General features: G+C 48.7%; 1 protein-coding gene across 1 annotated transcript in view; it reads left to right on the forward strand.

Moving 5' to 3' along the window:
* The window catches only part of LOC115472445 (DBIRD complex subunit ZNF326-like), a 282,530-nt gene that overhangs the window by 137,903 nt on the left and 119,088 nt on the right, over nt 1-25,539 (forward strand). The window contains exons 7-8 of the mRNA XM_030206732.1: nt 1,059-1,155; nt 16,082-16,212. Coding sequence (XP_030062592.1) covers nt 1,059-1,155; nt 16,082-16,212 — 228 coding nt within the window. The remainder of the gene's footprint in view (nt 1-1,058; nt 1,156-16,081; nt 16,213-25,539) is intronic.

Below are 25,539 nucleotides of genomic sequence, written 5' to 3' on the forward strand. Positions count from 1 at the left end.
AGATAGACGTTTAAATATATCTGTGGCATAAATGCACAGGAGGCGGGCCAATTTAAAAGAAGCTCAGGAAAGAGGGGGCATAGTATGAAGGTGAAAGGGGATAGAATCGGAAGTAATCTAAGGAAATATTCTTTCCCCCCTCCTCCCTCCTTCTTTCCCCCCTCCTCCCACTCTCCAGCATCTGTCTTCCTCCTTCCACCTCCCCAGCGAAGTATTTTTTTTTCCTTTTCTCCCTCTCTTGGCTTTGTGATTGTCTAAACACCAGAAGCATTGCAGTTGACCAGTGTGGGGCCTTGAACATTTGTGCATGCTCAAAGCCTGCCAGTTTCTGCCCCCTATAACTTCCTGTTTCAGAAGGGAAGGGAGTTGTCAGGCCTTGACCATGCTTAGATGCTCAGGGCCTCATGCTGGCTAACTGCAATAAATCTGGTGCTATGCAAATCTCTCAGGGGAGATGGAGGGAGGAAGAAACATGCTGGAGATGGGGAGGGGGGAAAATACTGGATGCCACAGGAGGAGAGAAGTTGAAAGGTATGGAAAGAGAAAAATGCTGGACACCATTTTAGGGAAGAGGGTAGACAACTTTACACCACAGGAATTCAACCCAGGGTAGGTATAATTTATGGTTTTGTTTCAGCTTGAGTATAAACACCCAAGTTTGGATGTAATTTTTGAAGAAAAAATTTCTTGTTTTATAGTCAAGTATATACAGTGTTTTGTTGTCTTGTCTTCATTTAACTCTATCTTCCAAGCCGAACTTTAAAGATATCTTTTTTTTTTTTAATTCACATATAAGAGCCCTCTATTCCCATGTACAGTACACCACAAGGACTCTGAATTCAAACTGCCACAACCTCTAGCACAGCTGTTACCCAGCCTCCCAGGTTCATTTTTGAATAGCACACTATTTCTACCAATACTGTTAGCACAAGAAGCACATAGTCTGACAGATGTATCCAGCTAAATGAGTGCCTGCGTTTCTGCTAGGATGTTTATTACTGTATTTACAGTTCGTTAGACAACTCCATCCAAGACTAATCTCTAATTCCTTTTCTTAGGAATGCATGGTGAATAAGTACAAAAAGACATCTATGCGCAAGTTACAAAGCTCCCAGAATGAGGCTGCCAAAATTATAGAAAAAGATATCATGGAAGGCAAGTAAAACTTTTGTAAGGTGGCTATATATTGTGAATTCTCTGAAGACAAGCAGGCTGCATTATTCTCGCACGTGGGTCGACATCTGCGCCGGCCCGGGAATCTGCATTTTGCCATAGCAAAGAAGAAAAAAAACTTTGCTAGAGTCTTCTGGCGCGCATGCATGAACTGACTTCTCGCCCGCTGCGTGAGCGTGTACCTCAGTTACTTTTTTTTCCATGATGAGGTGCGCCAGGTTCCTCCTGGTGCTTCTCATTCTGGCCCGGGAAAGAACACTTCTGAAGAGTGATTTTTTTTTTGGCATGTTTTCTATTCCTACTTTGTTTTTCTTTAAAAAAAAAAAAAAAAGCTTAGGATCCTTTTTCTTAAATCCTCAGGCTTTTTTCCCAGTTTTTAAGTTTCCTTTCTTTTTTGATGCGACTGGTTGTAGGCTGCGTGGTTGGGTTTTTCTCCTCATTTTTGTGCCCCTTTTTATTGGCACAATCGAGTCTTTTGATTTCGCCGGAGCCGTTTTTCCTTCCATGTCATCGAGGACACCCAGCGACTTCAAACGTTGTACTCGGTACAACCGGACAATCTCAGGTACCGATACCCATTCCTGGTGTATCCAGTGCCTTGGGCCTTACCACAGCCCAGCTGCTTGTGCTCTGTGTCTTCATATGAAGAAGTGGACCCAAGTAGCTCGAGAAGCCCAACGCGAGAAACATTTTGGGGCTCAGTCTGATCTTTCAACGTCGACATCAAGGGAAGCATCGATATCAGAAGCAGAGGTAACGGCTGCTGGGAGTAGTGAGGTGTCGAGTGAGTCTACACCTGTCTTTAGGCCCCCCGGGACCGACCATCGTTGGACCCGACCCCGAGGAGACATGAGGATTCCACGTCGTCCTTGTCAGCACCGAGGAGTCTTGGTGACGGGCATTGAGCGAAGGCGAAGAAGCGGCGTCACCGATCTCCTTTGACACACAGTGCCGGGAGCTCCAGGGCGTTGAAGGATTCGGCAACTGAGAAGTGTCGGCGCTAAGAGGATAGCTCCCCCTCCATACAGGAGGTGCCGAAGCTGTCTGTTGGCAGCCCGGTACCTGCTCCTGAACCTCAACCGATTCTGCTACCGGCTGCTCCACTGGTCCCCCAGCCTTCTCCGATGGCAGCTCTCGACGAGCGCATCCGGGCCCTGCTTCCAGAACTTCTGGAAGGACTGCTGTGCCAGTCGGCTTCGGTGTTGGGGGTGTTTGCGCCTTCCGCGCCGCCTGCTGCAGCCGCGTCTGGCCCTTCGCCCGTGGTGAGGTCCCTGTCCTTGGTGCCTCTTGCCGCCCAGGTTGACTCCCCTTTGACATCGGTGGAGGAAACTTCATCGCAGTCCATGCGGGCGTCGGCTTCTCGACATCGCCATCGAGGACGTCAGTCTTCGGCGTTGAGGCAGGCTCAGTCTCAGAGCTCCCTTAGGGAAGTGCTTTCCAATACTGAAGAGAAGCGTTCATGGGAGTCAGAAGAAGATCCCAGATACTTCTACTTCGATGAGTCTTTTGGGATTCCCTCTGAACCTTCCCCTCCACCTGAAAGGAGACTGTCTCCTGAGAGTCTCTCTTTTACATCTTTTGTCCGGGAAATGGCTACTGCTATTCCATTCCCTATGGAGGTGGAGGATGAGCCCAGGGCTGAGATGCTCGAGGTCCTGGATTATTCCTCTCCACCTAAGGAGGCTGCGACAGCTCCTTTTCATAAGGTACTCAAGGAAGTCCTTATGTGAAACTGGTTGTTCCCTCTGTCTGGTCCTGTGATCCCGAAGAAGATTGATTCCTAATATCGGATCCACGGTGAACCTGAGTTGATGAGGTCTCAGTTACCACACAGTTCCGTGATGGTGGACTCCACCCTCAAAAGAGTACTATGGACTATGCCTCAGCGTCCCCAGGTAGAGAAGCTAGGACCTTGGACTTTTTTAGGATGAAGATGTATCAGGCCGCTATGCTCACTGCCTGTATCCAATCTTACCAGCTCTATACGAGCGTCCACTTGCGGAACTTGGTGAGGCAGCTGTCTTCCTTGGTCGATGCTCTCCCTCCAGAGGAGACCGAGCCTTTTCACCAGGTGGTCAGGCAGCATAAGGCGTGTAGTAAATTCCTGGCCATACTTTTGTTGTGGCATCCAGAATCGCTGCTCAGGGTATAGCGATGCGTTGACTCTCATGGCTGCGTGTCTCTGACCTGGATCATTCAGTCCAGCAGAGGATGACGGATGTACCTTGCCGGGGTGGGGGATAACCTTTTCAAAGAGAAGGTGGAAAATCTGGCTGACCAGATCAAGATGCACAATGATGCTGTGGCTTCTCTTTCTGGCCGAGTGCCTTCTGCTACAGCCTTCTCAACTAGAAAGTTTTTTTTTTGGGGGGGGGGGGGGCACGGAGTGCTCCCAATTCCTATGCTAGGCGTAGTTACACTCCGGTGTCCTGACAGCCTACTCAGGCTTAGTCCCAGCACGCTCGTTCTCATCACCTGCGTGCGCCTAAGGCCCTTGCTGCTCCCCAGCAAAAGCAAGGGACAGGCTTTTGACCAGCTCCAGCAAAGCATAGCCACAGTAAAAGTGTCCGTACAGGACGACTTGCCGGTTAGAGGGATGTTAATGTTTTTTCAGCAAAGGTGGCCTCTCGTAACCTCCGATCAGTGGGTTCTTCAAATAGTCCGGTTAGGATACACCTTCAATCTGGAATCCAAACCTCCAAAATTGCCCACCGGGAGCTCATTCTTACAGCTCCCAGCACAGGCAGGTACTTGCAGTGGAACTCTCCACTCTTCTAAAGGTCCATGCGGTCGAACCCGTTCCACCAAGGGAAGAAGGGCTGGGATTCTATTCCAGGTACTTCCTTGTGCAAAAGAAAACAGGGGGGATGCGTCCCATCCTAGACCTAAGGGCCCTGAACAAATACCTATTCCAAGAAAAGTTCAGGATGGTTTCCCTGGGTACTCTTCTTCCCATGATTCAAGAGAACGATTGGCTATGCTCTCTGGACTTAAAGGAAGCTTACACACACATCTCGATACTTCCAGCTCACAGGAAGTATCTTCGATTTCGGCTGGGAACACAGCACTTTCAGTACCGTGTACTGCCCTTTGGGCTGGCGTCTGCGCCCAGAGTGTTTACAAAGTGTCTTGCAGTAGTCGCAGCGTCACTACGCAGACTGGGAGTGCATGTTTTTCCTTATCTCGATGATTGGCTGGTAAAGAGCACCTCGGAGGACAGTGCTCTGGAGTCCATGCGGATGACTATTCAAGTGCTAGAGCTACTGAGGTTCGTGGTAAATTACTCCAAGTTCTATCTCACTCCCGTCCAAAAATTGGAGTTCATTGGAGCACTACTGGACATGAAGACAGCTCGGGCTTATCTCTCCGAGGCAAGGGCAGACAACCTCCTGTCCCTGGTGTCCAAAGTTCGAGTGTCTCAGCAGATCACAGCTCACAGATGTTGAGACTCTTAGGGCACATGGCCTCCACAGTTTATGTAACACCCATGGCACGTCTACATTTGAGATGAGCTCAATGGACCCTAGCTTCCCAGTGGTATCAAGCTGCAGGGAATCTAGAGGATCCAGCTGTCCACCGACTTTCGGAAATCAGTGGTGGACAGTCCAATCCAATTTGACCATGGGATGACCATTCCAAATTCCTCAGCCACAAAACGTACTGACAACAGATGCATCCCTCCTGGGATGGGGTGCTTATGTAGATGGGCTTCACACTCAGGGAGCCTGGTCCTTCCAGGAAACGGTCTTCAGATCAACCTCCTGGAATTACGAACGATCTGGAATGCTCTGAAGGCTTTCAGAGATCGGCTGTCCAACCAAATCATCTTGATTCAAACAGACAATCAGGTTGCGGTGTACTACACCAACAAGCAGGGGGGGGCACCAGATCTCGCCCTCTGTGTCAGGAAGCTGTCCAGATGTGGCTTTGGGCACACCATCATGGCATGTTTCTCCAAGCCACTTATCTGGCAGGTGTAAACAGTCTGGCCGACAGGCTGAGCAGCATAATACAATCTCACGAGTGGTCGTTGAATATGGGCGTAACCCGCAAGGTCTTCTGAGCGTGGGGCACCCCCTCGGTCGATCTTTTTGCCACTCACATCAATCACAAGGTCCCTCAGTTCTGTTCCAGGTGTCAGGCCCACGACAAACTAGCAGTCAGATGCCTTTCTCCTACATTGGGGAACAGGCCTTTTGTATGCATATCCTCCTATACTTCTAGTAGGGAACGCTTTGCTGAAACTCAAGCAAGACCGTGGAGCCATGATCTTGATTGCACCCTTCTGGCTGCGTCAGATTTGGTTCCCTCTTTTTCTGGAGTTGTCCTCCAAAGAACCGTGGAGACTGGAGTGTTTTCCAACCCTCATCATTCAGGACGAGGGGTCGCTTCTAAATACCAACCTCCAGTCTCTGGCTCTCACTGCCTGGATGTTGAGAACTTAGAATTCACAGCCTTGGGTCTTTCAGAGGGTATCTCCTGAGTCTTGCTTGCTTCCAGGAAAGATTCCACGAAGAGGTGTTACTTTTTCAAATGGAGGAAGTTTGCCGTCTGGTGTGAGAGCAAGGCCCTAGATCCTCGCTCTTGGCCTACACAGACCCTGCTTGAATACCTTCTACACTTATCAGAGTCTGGTCTCAAGACCAACTCCGTAAGGGTTCACCTTAGCGCAATTAGTGCTTATCATTATGATGTAGAGGGTAAGCCTATCTCTGGATAGCCTTTAGTTGTTTGCTTCATGAGAGGTTTGTTTTTGTCAAAGCCCCCTGTCAAACCTCCACCAGTGTCATGGGATCTCAACGTCATTCTCACCCAGCTGATGAAACCTCCTTTCGAGCCATTGAATTCCTGCCATCTGAAGTATTTGACCTGGAAGGTCATTTTCTTGGTGGCTGTTACTTCAGCTCGTAGAGTCAGTGAGCTCCAAGCCTTAGTAGTGCATGCTTCTTATCTCAAGTTTCATCACAACAGAGTAGTCCTCCACACTCACCCTAAGTTCTTGCCGAAGGTGATGTTGGAGTTCCATTTGAACCAGTCAATTGTCTTGCCAACATTTTTCCCCGTCCTCATAACCGCCCTGCTGAACGTCAGTTGCACACCTTGGACTTCAAGAGAGCATTGGCCTTTTACGTGGAGTGGACAAGCCCCTTCAGACAGTCCGCCCAAATGTTTATTTCTTTTGATCCCAACAGAAGGGGAGTCGCTGTCGGGAAACGCACCATTTCCAATTGGCTAGCAGATTGCATTTCCTTCATTTATGCCCAAGTTGGGCTGACTCTAAGGGTCATGTCACGGCTCATAGTGATAGAGCCATGGCTACGTCAGTGGCGCACTTGAAGTCAGCCACTATAGAAGAGATTTGCAAGGCTGCAATGTGGTCATCAATCCACACATTCACATCCCACTACTGCCTTCAGCAGGATACCCGACGCGACAGTCGGTTTGGGCAGTCGGTGCTGCAGAATCTGTTTGGAGTTTAGAATCCAACTCCACTCCCCTAGGCCCATTTTTATTCTGTTCCAGGCTGCACTCTCAGTTAGATGTTTCTGGGTTTAGGTCAATCTCAGTTCTGTCCTCGCCGTTGCGAGGGCCAATTTACCTTCTTTGTTGTTTTGAGTGAGCCTGGGTGGTAGGGATACCCCATCAGTGAGAACAAGCAGCCTGCTTGTCCTCGGAGAAAGCGAAGATACATACCTGTAGCAGGTGTTCTCCGAGGACAGCAAGCTAATTGTTCTCACATACCCGCCCACCTCCCCTTTGGAGTTGTTGTTGTTCTCCTTGTTATTGCTTTTTGACGTAACTGAGCGGGGACTCGCGTGTGACGGGTGGGAAGATGGCTGTGCATGCACGGTGCGCGCGCCACGCGTTCTGGAAGGCTCCCGCAAAACTTTCCCATTTTTGCTAATGAAAAATTGCCGATTCTGGGCCGCCGTGGACACCGACCCATCAGTGAGAACAATCAGCCCGCTGTCCACGGAGAACACTTGCTACAGGTATGTATCTTCGCTTTCTCCCTCTTTCCTCCTATAGATGTCCCTTTCCTATATTATAATGGAGTTCTTTTTGTTTTTTATTTATTGGGATTAATCGCCTTTATGAAGAGGTTCACCCAAGGCAGTGTACAGCAGGTACATTTAACATAAAACTTACAATTTTGGTAACAGCCTAACAATAGTAAAATGACCAAATATAAATACAATAAATGAGGCAAACTTGAAAACAAATTGAAACCTAATAGGACTATCATGAAACAGTATCAAAAAATGCACACTTAACAGCACTTCTATTGTATTAATATTTTACACCTCTTAGAAAATCTTACTCAAAAGTATATTGAGGTTTTATTAAACTTGAAATTTGAGAAGTCCAATCCATCAACTTCATCATCCGTCAGTTCCCAAACTGCATCAGACACTAAGGACACGGCATCGAAGAGGTCTTTGCCTGCTTCATCAGTCAGCATCTGTAGCAGCCATTGAGATTGGTCACCCTCTGATCTCACCCTGAGGACTACTACTACTACTTATCATTTCTATAGCGCTACTAGACAAGGAAGGATTCGCTGTCCTTGTTAACTCTGAGAGACCCTGATGTGCTGTGATGTTTGTGAGCCCTTGGCCCAGAGGTGGCCACGTGAGAATCACACAGCCACCTCTGGGTAGACCGCGTCCCCTCAGAACTGGACTGGACCACAAGTGGAGATGAACTGAGGCAGCTTTATTAGTAGCAAAACACAAGACTAAAAGGGTAGTCAAATGTCACAGAAAGGAAAACAGGCAGCCTAGCTATACAGTCTAACCCAGCTGAAGCAAGGCAAATATAAAACATAGAATAAGGTAAAGTATAACACCCTATCTGTATAGGGAAGTCAAATATAAGCAGCCTAACTGCGCATCTCAATACTAGCAGACACAATGCAAAGCATCAAGTATACAGTAAAGGTAAAGTAGAACAGCCTAGCTGTATAGGGAAGTCAAACATAAGCAGTCTAGCTGCGCATCCCAATACTAACAGAGCAATGCAAACATACAAGTACATAAGTAATGCCACACTGGGAAAAGACCAAAGGTCCATCGAGCCCAGCATCCTGTCCACGACAGCGGCCAATCCAAGCCAAGGGCACCTGGCGAGCTTCCCAAACGTACAAACATTCTATACATGTTATTCATGGAATTATGGATTTTTCCCAAGTCCATTTAGTAGTGGTTTCTGGACCTGTCCTTTAAGAAACCGTCTAACCCCTTTTTAAACTCTGCTAAGCTAATCGCCTTCACCACGTTCTCTGGGAACGAATTCCAGAGTTTGATTATGTGTTGGGTGAAGAAAAATTTTCTCCGATATGTTTTAAATTTACTACACTGTAGTTTCATCGCATGCTCCCTAGTCCTAGTATATGGCCTACAATAGAACACCATAGACTGAGCAAAGGGCACACCCTATCGGGACAAAGACAAACAGGCAATACTTGGCTGACAGAGGTAACACCACTAGTGGTTAAGAAAAAGGTTCATTCTGTCAGTACACTCAGATAAGCTGCAGAACAACTGCAGCAAGCTCCCTCAAGACCAGAGTAGAGAAGAATCAAAACAAAGGGAAAAGTTTCTTAAGGACCTGCACCGCAGGTAGAGGCAAGACCAGGTCACTTCGCTCACAGAAGATTAGGAATGCCACCCAAGACAAGCAAACAGTCACTGAGGCGCCTGAGCCGAATGCTCCCAGGGCAAGCAAGATAAAGCAACAAAGCCTGAGCTGACGCTCCCAAGGCAAGCAAGGTGAAGAAGCCAAACCTGAGCCGATGCTCCCAAGGCAGAAGACTCAACGGCCCTGCACAGCACCCAAAGGCCAGGATCAGCCCATGCGGACCCCTCCGTGCTCCAGGCACCACTCCCTCGTCCAGAGATACCTCGAGACGTGGCCTCAGCACCTGCAGCACTCCCCATCATGTAGCCCACATAGTCCCATACACAGCACAAAGCCACTCGCGTACAGCAGCTAAAGACTCAGGGTGGGCGACTGGAATCTCAACTGAGGCACTGGAGGCTCTGGACTCAAAGGCCTGGCAGCAGGCTTCACTGGACCCAAGCAAAGGTGAAAGCTATTACTCCTCAGAACTACCAAGCTTGCAAGCAGACTTCCACTGGAACACAGCATAAGGTGAAAGCTGTAGGCAGAGCTATTACTCCTCAGAATTACTAAGCTTGCAAGCAGACTTCCACTAGAACACAGCATAAGGTGAAAGCTGTAGGCAGAGCTATTACTCCTCAGAACTACCAAGCTTGGAAAAAGACTTCCACTGGAACACAGCATAAGGTGAAAGCTGTAGGCCAAGCTTTACTCCTCAGGAAGCCCTGGCTTGGAAGCAGACTTACTACTATTACTACTACTTAACATTTCTAGAGCGCTACTAGGGTTACGCAGCGCTGTACAGTTTAACAAAGAAGGACAGTCCCTGCTCAAAGGAGCTTACAATCTAAAGGACGAAATGTCAAGTTGGGGCAGTCTAGATTTCCTGAATAGAGGTATGATGGTTAAGTGCTGAAGGTGACATTGAAGAGGTGGGCTTTGAGCAAGGATTTGAAGATGGGCAGGGAGGGGGGCCTGGCGAATGGGCTCAGGGAGTTTATTCCAAGCATGGGGTGAGGCGAGGCAGAAAGGGCGGAGCCTGGAGTTGGCGGTGGAGGAGAAGGGTACTGAAAGAAGGGATTTGTCTTGAGAGCGGAGGTTACGGGTAGGAACGTAGGGGGAGATGAGGGTAGAGAGGTAGGAAGGGGCTGCAGATCGAGTGCATTTATAGGTTAGTAGGAGAAGCTTGAACTGTATGCGGTACCTAATCGGAAGTCAGTGCAGTGACTTGAGGAGAGGGGTGATATGAATATATCGGTCCAGGCGGAAGATAAGACGTGCAGCAGAGTTCTGAACGGACTGAAGGGGGGATAGATGGCTAAGTGGAAGGCCAGTGAGGAGTAGGTTGCAGTAGTCAAGGCGAGAGGTAATGAGAGAGTGGATGAGAATTCGGGTGGTGTGCTCAGAGAGGAAAGGGCAAATTTTGCTAATGTTATAGAGGAAGAAGCGACAGGTCTTGGCTATCTGCTGGATATGCGCAGAGAAGGAGAGGGAGGAGTCGAAGATGACTCCGAGGTTGCGGGCAGATGAGAAGGGGAGGATGAGGGTGTTATCAACTGAGATAGAGAGTGGAGGGAGAGGAGAAGTGGGTTTGGGTGGAAAGACAATAAGCTCGGTCTTCGCCATGTTCAGTTTCAGGTGGCGGTTGGACATCCAGGCAGCAATGTCAGATAAGCAGGCCGATATCTTGGCCTGGGTTTCCACAGTGATGTCTGGTGTGGAGAGATAAAGCTGGGTGTCGTCGGCATAAAGATGATATTGGAAACCGTGAGATGAGATCAGGGAGCCCAGGGAAGAGGTGTAGATTGAAAAAAGAAGGGGACCAAGGACAGATCCCTGAGGAGCTCCAACAGAGAGCGGGATGGGGGTGGAGGAAGAACCATGAGAATGTACTCTGAAGGTACGGTGGGAGAGATAAGAGGAGAACCAGGAGAGGACAGAGCCCTGGAACCCAATTGAGGACAGTGTGGCAAGAAGTAAATTGTGATTGACAGTGTCAAAAGCGGCGGATAGGTCGAGGAGGATGAGGATGGATTAGTGGCCTTTGGATTTGGCAAGGAACAGGTCATTGCAGACTTTAGTGCCGTTTCTGTTGAGTGTAGGGGTCGAAAGCCGGATTGAAGCGGATCGAGGATGGCATGAGAGGAGAGAAAATCAAGGCCGCGTTCAAGTATCTTGGAGAGGAAGGGTAGGAGGGAAATTGGGCGGTAGTTGGAGGGACAGGTATGGTCAAGTGATGGTTTTTTGAGGAGTGGTGTGACTACAGCATGCTTGAAGGTGTCGGGGACAGTTGCAGTGGAGAGAGAGAGGTTTGAGGATATGATAGATGGAGGGGGTGACAGTAGGAGAGATGGTATTGAGTAAGTTGGTGGGGATGGGGTCAGAGGAACAGGTGGTGCATTTCGAGGAGGAAAGAAGATGGGCGGTTTCCTCTTCGGTGATATCAGGAAAAGAGGAGAAGGAGGCCTGGGTTGGTTGGTTGAGGGAGTGGGTTAAAGGGTGAAGAGGAGGAGATGGTTTGCTGGTGAATTCGAGGTTGATCTTCTGCACCTTGTTGTGGAAGTAATCCGCCATTGATTGAGGAGAGAGTGAAGGGGGGTGGGAGCAGAGGGCACTTTGAGGAGGGAATTAAGGGTGGCGAAGAGACGACGAGGGTTAGAGCTGAGGGAATTAGTCAACTGGGTGTAATAGTCCTATTTGGCGAGGAATATGGAGGACTGGAAGGAGGATAGCATGAATTTGTAATGAATGAAATCAGTATGGGTGCGAGATTTCCTCCAGAGGCGTTCAGCCGATCGGGCGCAGGAGCGAAGGTATCGGGTGCAAGGGGTCAGCCAGGGCTGGGGATTAGTACGCCTTGTGGGACGGGAGATGGATGGTGCAAGGGTGTCCAGTGCAGAGGAGAGAGTGGCATTGTAAGTGGAGACAGCCTTGTCGACAGACTCGGAGGACATAATGGAAGGGAGGAGATCAGAGATACTGGAGGATAAGGTGGGAGGGTCGACAGCCTGGAGATTCCTGGAAGTAGTGGCTAGTGTTGGGCGGGACTGAGGGGGAGGGTGATGAAGTGTGAAGGTGATCAGGTGATGGTCAGAGAGAGGAAGAGCTGAGGCGCAGAAATTGGAGGGTGAGCAGGTAGAGGAGAGGACGAGGTCAAGACAGTGGCCAGATTGGTGAGTAGGGGTGGTGGAGCTCAGTTGGAGGTTGAAGGAGGAGCTTAGAGTGAGGACCTGAGAAGTATGAGTCGGATGGGTCATCAGTGTGTATGTTAAAGTCTCCAAGAATGAGGGATGGGGATGAGGGCTCAAGAAAAATGGAGAGCCAGGCATCAAAGTCAGTAAGGAAGGAAGAGAGGGACTTATCAGGGGGGCGGTAAATGACTGCAACTTTGAGTGGCGGCGGGTAGAATAGACGGATGGAGTGAGCTTCAAAGGATGAAAAGCAGTGAGACTGCGGTAGGAGGAGAGGTTGAAAACTGCAGGAGGGCGAAAGTAGTAACCCGACGCCGCCACCGCGGCCAACTGGGCGGGGAGAATGGGAGAAGAGATAACCTCCATGGCATAGGGCCGCGACTGAGGCAGAGTTGTCGGGGGTGAGCCAGGTTTCAGTTAGGGCGAGCAGTTGAAGGGAACTGGAGATGAAGAGATCATGGGTGAAGGAAAGATTGTTGCAGACCGAGCGGGCATTCCACAGGGCACACGAGACTTCCACTTGAACACAGCATAAGGTGAGAGCTGTAGGTCAAGTTTACTCCTTTGGACTCCCTGGCTTGGAAGCAGACTTCCACTGGAACCCAACATAAGGAGAAGGCTGTAGGCCAAAATTCAGGCTACAACCTCACAAAGAAACAGTAGTTGGAACTAGCAGAGCCCAGGCAGGTCTGGGCCCCATCAAGGGTAATTGCCAGAACACTGAGCACTCTCAGAAGCCAGCTTAAGAAGTGCCCAGTGCTGATGACATCACCAGCTTGGCCTCCACCACTCTACAGTGACCCCACGGGTCACTGACTGGAACTGCAGGTAATTTTAGAAGGTTTAGAAGGAGGAACAGGGCACTGACAAGCAACGGATGTCACTGACGATGACCGTGACTCGTGTGTTCAGTGGAGCATCAACATCGGTCCTCTTCAGGGCATGGTGTCAAGAGCACTGAGGCATCAAGGTCACCAATACCCAAGAAGCACCCACGCCGTGAGGGCTGCTCACTCTCGAAAGAGTGGGCAGGTGGGCCAGCTTCCATTGAGCCGGGGCCAGGCCATTGATTCAGCCCCAATGTCTTGGAAGGACATGACTTATCAGCTGAGACTCAGCCTTTATCAATGGCTCCCCTCAAGGTGCAGATCTGGGCCATATTCCAGGAGGAGATGAGGCGCCTGCTGGCCCAATGTGATGCCAAAGGCTTTGAGGACTTCAGTGTCTGCTGTGGCAGAACTCCAACCCATTCTGGAGGCCATTCCCTGTCTGTCACATATTCACTGATGGCAATGCCTCATTGGGTGTCGGAGTCGTTGCATGTTGAGATGATATTGTCAATTCCCTTGGGGGAGGAAGCTTCCATGGGGCACAGGACCCTCAGTACCCCCCACCCAAGGCCTGACCAAGTGCATCATTGGACCATGACAAGCACAGACTGGGACATCCAAGGAGGATTATTTTTATGAGTCTGAGGAGGAACTAGAGGTTCTCATGGAGGAGGGGTCTCTTGGTATCCCTTCAGACCCTTCCCATCCCCACAAAAGGAGAAAGTCCTTTCCTGAGGAACTTTGTTTCTGATTTTGTTCTGGAGATGGCTAAATCTGCTCAGTTTTTGATATGGAAACCAAAGATGAGTCAGGTCAGCAATGGTGGACATCCTCAACTTTGATGCCCCTCCAAAGGAAACTGTGACAGGGCCCATGCACAGCATCCTTTTATGACTGTACAGATGAAACAGTTAGAGACCCCCTTCTCTCTGTTCAGCCTATACAGAGTCCAGAAGGCTCCCAGATTCAAAGTGCTTCAGTTTCCTCACCATTCCTTGGTGGTTGAATTTGCTCTCAAGAGAGTCAAGTGTTTCAAGATTCATTCTTTGGTGCCCCTGGGGAGGGAGGCTTGGACTCTGGAATCTTTTGGGAGGAAAGTTTTTCAGAATGCTATACTTGCCTTCCGCATTATCAACTTTTTATAAGTATGCACTTGTGGAACTTAAAGCTTAGTGTGGCAGAGTTTGTGGTCGCTCTACCTCAAAAGATAACTACTGAGCTCCACCAGCTAGTAAGCCAAGCACAAGAGTGTAGAAAGCACATGGTCGGGGCAGTCTATGATGTTTTCAGTGCAGCATCCAGGGCCTCTGCCGTGAATATTTGGATATGTAGACTTGCCTGGCTAAGTGCCTCAGACCTAAAAACTACAGTTCAAGAGAAGTTGGTGGACATTCCATGCCGGGAAAATAATCTTTGTGGTGACAAGATGGAGGAGGTCGCAGAACTCATCAAGAAATGTTCTGACACCATCAAGTCACTATTCCGTCCTACCCCTGGCTCACGCTCCTCATCTAGGAGGTACTCTGAGGGAGAGCCTACTGCTGCCAAAGGCATAGGTTTCTTCTCCTTCCCCAACCACTCCAGAATATCCAGACCTCTTGCTCCCACCCAAGGTAGCAGAGGCATCAAAAGTCCCAGCTGGCTCCCCATCCCTTGCGAGCTTTTGATTGACTCTAGGAGAGTATAGCTAGATTAAAAGTAGCCGTTCTGGACAACCTACCCGCAGAGGTGGGAGGCTGAATTTTGTTTTTCCAAGCAAGGTGGCCCCTTGTAAACTCAGACCAGTGGGTTCTCAAAATAGTCTAAATAGGCTGCTCCCTACAATTGGAAAAAAATCCCACCAATTTGCCCACCGCGAGCTTCAAAGTTGAGCTCTTGGCACCAGGAGCTGGTTACAGAGAAAGTTATTCACCTATAGCAGGTGTTCTCCAAGGACATCAAGATGAATATCCACACTAACCCGACCACCTCCCCTTACAGTTCTAATCTATCTTCTGTAGTATTAAACTGGCTTACATAGTAACATAGTAAATGTCGACAGATAAAGACTGGAACGGTCCATCCAGTCTGCCCAACAAGATAAACTCATTTTACATGGTATGTAATACTTTATATGTATACCCGAGTTTGATTTGTCCTGCCTTTCTCAGGGCTTAGTGTTGTTCAATGGAAGGTGTGCACATATGTGGTGCTCCACCCTGAAAGACTTTGAGAAATTGCTGGAGAGCGGTTTCCGCACAAGGCTTCATCGGTTGACATCACCATCAGTATGGATAGTCATTCTTTAGCCTCAGAGAATTTGTGCTACAGGTGATCAATAGAAATCAAACAAAATAAAACATGGAAAAGAAAATAAGATGATACCTTTTTTATTGGACATAACTTAATACATTTCTTGATTAGCTTTCGAAGGTTGCCCTTCTTCGTCATATCGGAAATAAGCAAGTGTGCTAGCTGACAGTGTATATAAGCGAAAACATCCAAGCATTACTATGACAGTCTGACATTTGTTCTGCTGGGTGACGTTCTGAATTGCGGCCCGTGTCCTGTAGGGGATGATTCCTGGTGTTTCTAGAGGGGGTCAGCATCTGTACAGCACCCTCCTTTTTACCAAAAGTGGTTTAATTTTCTGTTTAAATCATGGTTTCCTTGCCTTCCTTTGAGGTCAGATTCACAGGGCAGCTTGCCGTGCCTTTGAAGGAGTAACGAGAGCTGTCTGTCTTCCTCCTACAGAGTTAGAAGAATGTTAAGGAAATTACATTTACACTTGCTATTTAATTTTCTTTCCTTGAATTCTGACAGACCAATCCTGGGCCAACCCAAGAAGAATAGGGTGGTAGGGATCTGTACCACTTCTTTTTCGTTTAGGAGGGGGGTCCTTTTTGTGTGTGTGTGTGTGTTTCTCTTACAGTTGAGAGGAGTTGGTTGTTCAGCTCATGGACAACAGTGAAACGGAGACTGTTGGAGTTTAACATCTGTGTGCATAGTTTTACTATTATATGTTTACATCTTTGAGGTTGTTCATGTACTAGCCTTGATAGCATTTCATTTGCAGGCTCACTGCTGTATCACCTGTTACACCAGTGCTAAAAGTATTAGGAAAGAAATGGTTTCTGTTTCCTTCTAGTAGATTTAATTTAAAGACAGCAATCCCCAAATAGTTAGCTTCTCTTCTAGTTTTGGTTTGAATATATTATGCAGTTCATAACTGTTCATCCTTTGTAATGTTTATGGCTGAATGGTAATGTCTGTCGCCTTCACCAGGTGTTGCTGGGGATGATCATATGATGAAGGTGGAGAGTGTGCACTGCAGTGCTTGCAGTGTGTATGTCCCTGCATTGTACAGTTCTGTGCAACAACATTTGAAATCATCAGATCATACAAAGAAAAAACTGGTAAGATTTTGTAGTTATATACCATTGAATGTAAAGTAGTTCATGACTTTGTATGTGCACTGCTATCTTTTGTTAATTAAATAAGTCTAATAAGAGTTGGCAGGGGTAAATCAGAAACTACAAAAAAATCCTAACGCCACGCTAATGGTTCACATAAAGTTCAAATCTATATAAATAAATCTCACCTGAAACATTATGAAGCTCACTGTGTGGCAGGGACACTCACTGTCACTCATGCACCACTCACTCTCACTCATAGACCCGCCCTCAGCCACGGAGCTTCCGCACATAATTCGCAACCCCAACGTTCTAAATGAAGCTGCCACTTCCGTTTTTGAGGTGGCAGAGACCAAAATTTTTCCCCATGAGTGTCTACCCCGCCCTCGCTTCCGAACGTGATGACGTCGAGGGCGGAACTATGACACTCAACGAATCCCCAGTTCCACCGCCCTCCGACGCTCCACCGCCCGATGCACACTGACAAACAGCGACCTACGCAGACCCTCTACCCCCCCCCCCGACGCACAGCGACAAACACCGACCTACGCAGGGGGAGGAGTGCCATCCGACCAGCTGATCCGCCGCGATCCCCACGCTGCTGCCCTCCAAAAATTTACGCGCCACCTGCGCTCTCCTGACGCTGCCGTCCTGCGCCCTCCTGACCCTGCCGTGAAAACAGCTGACGGCCCACACTGCCGTCCTGCGCCCTCCCGACCCTGCCGTCCAAACAAAACAGCTGACGACACTGCCGCGATCCCCACACTCACACCCTCTAAAAAACAACCAGCAGAAGGCCGGACGAGCAGGAGGTAAAACAGGTCAGTGCTAGCAGGCAGGGGGAGAAGTCGCGAATAACGCCGATCAAGTGGCACGGAGGGGTGCACGACCACTACGAGCTGGGGAGACAGGCAGAGGGGGTGGGGGAGGCCCCTTGGCATCCAGGCAGGCAGGCACGCAGGAAAACATCTCAGCACTAGCAGGCAGGGGGAGGAGTACTGAATAACGCTGATCAAGTGGCAGGGAAGGCTGCAGGAGTACGAGGTGGGGAGAGAGGCAGAGGGATGGAAGCCCCTTGGCAGGCAGGCTTCCAGGCATGCAGGCACTGGCACACACTCTCATTCCCACATGCACTCTCATTCCCACACACACACACCCACTCTCTCTCTCTCAAACACACTCTCTCTGTCTGTCACACACACACACTTGCATCTGGCAGGCAGGGAAGGGGGCCACCCTGGCACACACTCTCATTCCCACACACACACAGTCTCTCTCTCTCTCACAAACATTGACACACTCTTTCTCTCTCTCATTCTCTCTCTGACACACACACTCCATCTCTCGCACACACTCTTTCTCAAACATACACTCCGAGGAAAACCTTGCTAGCACCCGTTTAATTTCTCACAGAAATGGGCCTTTTTTTACTAGTATTCTTATAATCACTTGACTTCATGAATAGAGTAAATTCACAACATCATTTCTAAGTTTTTGAATTTTTATCGAACCAGTCAGGTGGTGGCAGTAGCATCCCGTGTAGAACTTCTCATAGGGAACCAACTATGCCATAAATGTTCATCGGTCCATTTTATAAAAGCAGAATTCTTCATTTACTTCAGACATATTGTGGAATGCCGTAAACATTATGATTTAATCCCAAAAGTAGAAATTATCTTAGTATGCTCAGGAGAACCCTTGTTGACATAGATGTGCTTCGCTTATCTGCATCAGGACAAATGGCCTCTTAGAGGGTACAAAAAAATACAAATTCAGCATTTAAGTCAAGCAGTTGTTTTCATATCATTATTCAACCACCTCTGACTGGTCAATAAAAATTCAAGAACTTAGAAATGAAGTAGTTGCAAATTTTCTCTATTTACTCCATTCATGAAGTCAAGCGACTATAAGAATATTTGAGCTTTATGTGAATTATTAGTGTAGCGTTGGGATTTTTTTTTATAATTAGCTGCTTTCTTTTAAGCATGTGCATGTTTTGTACTGGACCATGGATCAGGACTGTTTATTTTATTTTATTTTACTCAGCAGTTTCTTCCTTCTCCTAGTTGGTAGCTGAATCAGAACCAAGGCTGCCATTTAATTCCATGAGTCTTCATTCACAACTACTAGAGAGATTTTTCCCTTCTATATTCCCTCTTAACTAACTCAGGGATTGATACAGAAATGTATCATTGGCTACATCACGCCCTTAATGAGCAGTTTACCTGCTCGTTAGTGGCCACTGGATTCTAAATGTTTCTGCACTCCTGTGATAGACATTAGCGCACAACATATTAAAATGCATGCTAAAGAGCTGATCAGCTACCCTGCAGCATGCAGGTGCATCATAGGGATGCACCAGGCAGCCCTGCATGTTGCAGGGCTGTACACTGATGTCTACTGTAGGGGCTGAATGCGAGAAACCTACTACCAGGTCTGAGGTTTGCATAGAACTCCCACTGTCTGCATCGGCCCCATTTACTTCCCAACTACAGCACCATCCCATCCCATGAATTCCCCCGCTCCCCCCACCCAGACATTAAAAAAATAATTTCTCCTGCGATGCACCTCCTCCCGACATAACCATTCCCCTCCCTCCAGACAACTGCTTCCCTGGTATCTTGTGACTCCTAACCACGATGGGATGGGGACCAGAACCTGTCAGCCTTTCTCCCTCCCTCCTGACAAAACTATTGCCTTGGTATCTAGTGGTACCCCTCCCCTCCTCCGCCCACCCAATCACAAAAAAAAAAATTCTCCCTAATGTCTAGTGGCAACCAGGCTGTCCTCCCCCCCCCCCCCCCCCCCCCCCCCCCCCAGATCCTGTACTTCTTAATGAAGCAGGAGCAATGTCTACTCACTCCTGCCCCTGGTGGCTTTTCGGCTCTCGTTCCATCGCTATCTGTGTCATTTTCTTCTGAATTTGTTCTTGTCCTCGCCTGCTGCCTGGATTTGGGGAAAATGGAGGTTGAAGAGGCAGAGCGCCAGTGTCTGCGTTCTCTGGGCTTTGCTGCTCGTCTGCACGTTGTATCACCGGCAGGGCTGAGAGATTAGTTTCCTTTTTCGGGGACAAAAATCAAACCTTCGAGCCATCTTCATCGCAACTCCTCCAGTCCTTGCCCCTTCTCAAAAAGCCCCACCCATCGCCAAGCAGCCGCTAGGAAAGCTTGCAAACGGCTACCCAACCTTTTGCCCCTCCACTTTTTTTAAGGAGGGGGGCACGGTATTTCAGGGAGAATATATATATATTTTTTGTTTGTTTTGATTTTCAATCGAGAGAAAATCTGTTCATTTTTGTTGTTAAAATAGAGGAATGAAGTCTAACACCGGAAGAGGGTTCCTGCTCTTACCTTGGGGGTTTCTGCTTCTCGTTTCCACACTTTACCTCTGGCCAGCAAGAGATTTGTGGGTTAGGCATGGACATTCGTAATGATGTCCACGAACTGAGGCGGTTGGAGAACTGCACGGTGATCGAGGGCTACCTCCAGATCCTGCTCATCTCCAATGGCAAGGCTGAGGATTTCCGCAACCTCCGCTTCTCAAAGCTCACCGTCATCACCGATTACCTGCTGCTGTTTTGTGTCTCAGGTTTGGAGAGCCTTAGTGACCTCTTCCCTAACCTCATGGTCATCCGGGGAAGGAATCTTTTCTACAGTTACGCCCTGGTGATCTTTGAGATGACAGACCTCAAGGACATCGGGCTGTACAACCTGAGAAACATCACACGGGGTGCTATCAGGATTGAGAAGAATTCCGACCTGTGCTATCTGTCCACTGTGGACTGGTCCCTTGTTTTGAATGGAGTGAACAACAATTACATTGTTGGGAATAAGCTACCAAAGGAATGCGGAGACGTGTCCAGGCATGACGGAAGAATGCGGTCTATGTGAGAAAACCCCTATTAACAAGGACTACAACTACCGCTGCTGGTCTGCCAACCGCTGCCAGAAAGGTTATCGAAGACAGATTGCATAGCTACAATGGTGTAATCAAAGAATGCATCACCTTCAAATTCTTCACTATGGTTCACAAAATCATCTATGGTGAAGCCCCGAGATACATGACAGACTTGATCGACTTACCAATTAGAAACGCATCCGAATCAATACGAACCTATCTAAATTTGCACTACCCAAGCTGCAAAGGACTTAAATACAAATCAACTTACGCATCCAGCTTTTCCTACATAAGCACACAATTATGGAACGCATTACCAAAAGCCTTGAAAATGACGTATGACCACCTAAACTTCCGGAAATCACAACAAACTTACCTGTTTAAAAAGGCATACCCTACCGATCCAACTTAAATGCCTGATCTCTGCAACACAACCAAACTAAAGCACGTAATGGACATAACACAACTCCTCCGTCCTACGATTTCCTAATGTGGCTATGGCACATGATCTTTATCTTACCGCAGCATCACTTTGTATTTGTTCACACCGGAGTCTGCAAACGCCTCTCCGGTACTATGTAAGCCACGTTGAGCCTACAAATAGGTGGGGGAAACGTGGGATACAAATGTAACAAATAAATAAAAATAAATAAAATTCTCAAAATGACAGGACCAGTCTGCCATATAAGGGAATTTCTCACTTCAATGGCAAACTGGCCCTGCCTTGGGGCAGGAGCTGCCATTTTGAGAATGATGGCGCTGGAAGCATAAGTGAGTGGGCATCACTTCTGCCTTATTAAGAAATATAGGGTCGGGGGGAGGAGGCATTGATGCCTCTAGACTCTAGAGACACTTTTGTCTTTTTTTTTCTTTCAAATTTGCAGACAGGATGGGGTGGGGGGTGGTAAGGGTGCCACTAGGCACCAGGGAATTTTGTTTTCTTTTTAGTCGCTGAGAAGTAATGATGGAGGTTCTGTAAACACCAGGAATCGGGGGGGGGGGGGGGGGGGTTGTGGGGTGCCACTAAATGCTGTTTGGGGGATAGGACAGGAAAATGCCACGGCATGCTTGCCTGCAGCTCTTTTTTAAAAATTATTTATAATTATTCGAATTAAATTATCACAAACATCGGGGGCAAAGCCTCTCAGGTGGCATTTTTAACACTTTCAGTCAAATACCTTTTGACCATCTCAATAGGAGCTATAAGAGGGGATTTGGGGGAAAAAAATCTCAACTGTTCTTCCTTACTTAATTTTCAAGATATTCCAATCTTCTGCGGATATAATTATTATCTTTAACCAAAGTTTGTTCAAGGTTCTGAACTTCCTGTAGTTTGATACTCAAAGAGTTCCATTCCTGGCTACCTGTTGATCCGAAGCCTGGGCTTATGCAACCACTGCTGGGGAAGTATTAATTAAATCCCCTGAGAAACTTGCAGATAATATCCTTCAGTGAGGAACTGAGACCCTGAATTGTGTCCCATAGCAACTGCAAAGTCACTATGGCAGGTCTCCACAACCTGCTGCTGCCCTTGGTAAGCAGCCATTTGACCCCGTTTATCAGATCACTCGTGGTTTGTAGTGCAAGAAAAGCCAAACCAAAAGTCTCCAAATCTGGTGCCTCTTGGGGAGATGAAACAGTGGCAGGGCTTCCCTCTGGCATATCCAGAGAGCCATGTAGGGCTCTGCACACACAAACCTTCCACTGAAGTGCTTCTGGGTTGTGGAAGTGCTGTCCTCACGACAGGACTCAATGCAGCCTGCCGAAACACCTTCAGGCAGGACCGAAGTAGAAGCCAGATCTGATCGTAGTTTCGCTCGATACTGATTGATGGTCATCTGTCGGGTTGCTGGAGCAGTGCCAGGGGCTAAGGGATTTCCCAGCACCTTTTTCCTCCTATTCTTCATAATTGGGTCGAGAAAACATACTCTGGCAGATGAAAAAACTTGTCAGATCAGAGCTCCCTCAGATACGTGCTGTCAGGATGCCATCGTAGATCAAGCTATCAACTTATTTATTTATTTATTTTTGGTGTCGCCCTTCCTGTAAGTACCTAAGCCAATCACCGCTCAGGAAAGGTGACATTTATCAATGAGCTGTGCATTACTGCGTGATTTAATGTGGCAGTAATTTGCATACTCATTGGTTTATAGTATGCTGCAGTATAGCTGCGGTTCTACTGCAAGGCTATCTGCACCTGCCCCTTAGTCCAGTCGCTACAGTAATAGTCCTTGGTTGGAAGCCATACATCAGGGCTGTGGCTGGACCTCGCAACAGTAGTCTTTGTAGTGACTGAATCCCTTTTCAAGGGATAATGAATGCTGCCCTTGCACCACTCTCACCCCTGGTTGCTGCAGGGAGCAGAAGACTTGAACTGGGAATCGAACAAAGGTTCCTCCATACATTACTATGCTACTAAGCCATCAGCCCAGCTCACTAAGACTGCTGTCTAATAAAGAAAATTATGCTGTGGACACCCAACTCTTTCTGAAGATAAATAGTTAACCTGGGAAACACTTGGTGCTAAGCAGAATATATCTTTCTACTAAAGACTAAATGATCTTCGATAAGCATGTACTAGTGACTTATGTTGCAGCAGCAATACATTGCTTAAACTGCTGTCCTAGTTGGACATTGCTCTTGCAGGCTCCATGGTTACCTTACTTCTGGCTTTTACCAAACTAGTTACTTTGTCAGTCTTTTTTTAAATTTTGAGAGGTTTTATTAAGCCAGCATTGTCCAAAAATCACAGGTTATGACATCAATGAATCTTAGGGAGAATCCACGTACGTGGAGAACTCAGTAGATCCCACGGAGTAGCAAACAAAAAATGGAAGTGGGAATGTGAACCACGCTATTCCAAAAACTGAAACCAAACAGAATGTCTAATAATCAAATGAACAAAATTTATTGTTGTTTTCTTAAAAGTGACTCAACAATGAATCTTATACAAAACTGTAGTATGAATATGCAAAGCACTTTCCATATCATCATGCTGATCAATCCATAGACTGGTGGGTTGTGTCCATCTACCAGCAGGTGGAGATAGAGAGCAATCCTTTTGCCTCCCTATATGTGGTCATGTGCTGCCGGAAACTCCTCAGTATGTTCTCTATCTCAGCAGGTGGTGGTCACACACAGCAGCAGCTCTGGCTAGGCCTCCAAGCCTAATTTCTAGGTTTTGTTGAGTGCCTGGGGTTGAGGGCTCTTCTTGAGCAAGTGCAAACCTGGTGGCGCCAGGTCCCTCCTTTTCTCCCCCCTCCCGCTGGCTCCGTTAAAAAAAAAAAAAAAAAATTTTTTTGGACGTCCTTAAGGGCGTTTATTTCGACGTTTGTTTAAACGTTTATTGCAGCTACTCACTGGGACACCAGGTCGTTACAGCTCGGAGCGAGAAGCAGGTAATTTTTACCTTTTTATAGTGGGCAGGGGGTTCCCCGATCGATCTCCACGTGGCCTATGGCGTCGGAGGGCGAGGGCGCGAAGAATCGCTCCCTGGATCGCGTGTGCGCTTCTAGCGGGGATGCGGGGGTCTTAAAGTCTGATTCACCCTTGTTGGGTGTCAGTTCTGAGGCCGGTCAGTGTCCCGGGTCTTCCTCCGGTGCGGCGGTTTTTCCCGCCATAAACGCCCATCCCGCGCTGCTCGCCTCCGCCATCTTGGCCGGCCACTCTGCTCGGACGGCTTCTTCTTGGGCTGCCCTTGAGCTGGGAGACGTTAATGCCATGGCCGCCCTTGATTTGGGAGACGGCAAAAAAGCGGCTAAAGTTAAGCGCCGTTCTTCCCGCGCGGCTCCTTCGCGGAGTGTCGCGCCGGACGCCATCTTGGATGCGCAGCATGTTTCTCCCCCGCTCTTGCGAGCACCGGTTGAGGGTGCGTCTAGGGCTGTGGCCTAGGCTGCTGAAGTGCACAGTCTGGGGGGTTTCTCCCCCGAGTTTATTTTGCTGCTGCATCAGGCCTTCCTTATGCAAAACGCTGCCCCTTCTCCCTTGTCCGATAAAGGGGTTGAGGCCCCCGGAAGTAAACGCCCTCGGGTGGATTCCCAGGCCTTAGAGGACTCTGTTTCCTCTGATGTAGATGAGGGCAGCGTATCTGAGTTCTCTCAACGGTCCTTTGGGGATTCCTTGGAGGAGACGGATTCCCGCTCGGATGGAGCGGATGACCCCTCTACAGCGCGGATCTTTCGCTCAGAGGATTTGCCCAACCTGTTAGTGCAGGGCATGAGCATTTTGAAGATTCCCTCTCCAGAGGACGTCTCTCCCTCAGCCCCTGTTGGCTCCGCCATTATGCTAGGGACGAAGCGCCCGCCTAGAACCTTCCACGTGCATGATGCCATGCACACTTTAATTTCGGCTCAATGGGATGTCCCGGAAGCGAGCCTCAAAGTGGCTAGGGCTATGTCCCGCCTCTATCCTTTGCCTGAAAGTGAACGGGAGGCCTTTCTTTGGCCTACCGTGGATTCTTTAATCACTGCGGTGACTAAGAAAACGGCGTTGCCGGTGGAAGGTGGCACGGCCCTAAAGGACGCCCAAGACAGAAGATTGGAGGCGGCCTTAAGGTCGTCCTTCGAGGCGGCTGCCTTAAGTTTGCAGGCCTCAGTTTGCGGCTCCTATGTGGCCAGGGCGTGCCTGACGATTGTACAGCGGGCTTCCCCCTCGGATCCTTCCTTGAGGGCTGATTGGCCGGCCCTGGAATCGGGCTTGGCTTATTTGGCAGACTTACTGTATGATGTCTTGAGAGCCTCGGCTAAAGGTATGGCTCAGACAGTCTCTGCGCGGCGGTGGCTTTGGCTGAAACATTGGTCTGCGGACCACGCCTCTATGTCCCGCCTGGCTAAGTTGCCTTTTAAAGGCAAGCTGCTCTTTGGGGTCGAGCTGGACAAAATTGTGACCGATCTCGGCACGTCTAAGGGCAAGAGGTTACCAGAGGTCAGGGCTCGGGCCAGTGCTCGCCCCGGTATCTCCAGAGGACGGTTTCAGGAAGCCCGTCGGTACCGCCCGGGCAAGTCGGGCTCCTCTGCCCCCTCTTCCTTCAAGAGGAACTTCTCCCCCAAGCAGCATTCCTTTCGCAGAGACCGCCGTCCCGGAGGTGCGCCCTCCGGTCCTCCCCCAGGGTCTCGTACCCAAAGACGGGGTCCTGGTCCATGGCCCAGTGCAGATTGGAGGACGCCTGTCCTCGTTTCTGGGCGAGTGGACCAGGGTAACTTCAGACGCTTGGGTGCTGGAAGTCATCAGAGACCGCTACAAGCTAGAGTTCTGCCGACCCTTAAGAGACGGGTTTGTACTCTCTCCCTGCAAGTCTCCGGTCAAAGCTGTGGCAGTGCAGCAGACCTTGGACAATCTGATCCGCCTGGGTGCGGTCGTTCCGGTGCCAGAAAATCAGCTTGGCAAGGGACGTTACTCCATTTACTTTGTGGTTCCAAAGAAAGGAGGTTCTGT

The sequence above is a fragment of the Microcaecilia unicolor genome, chromosome 6 (genome assembly GCF_901765095.1).
Source record: "Microcaecilia unicolor chromosome 6, aMicUni1.1, whole genome shotgun sequence".
Taxonomy (NCBI): Eukaryota; Metazoa; Chordata; class Amphibia; order Gymnophiona; family Siphonopidae; genus Microcaecilia; species Microcaecilia unicolor.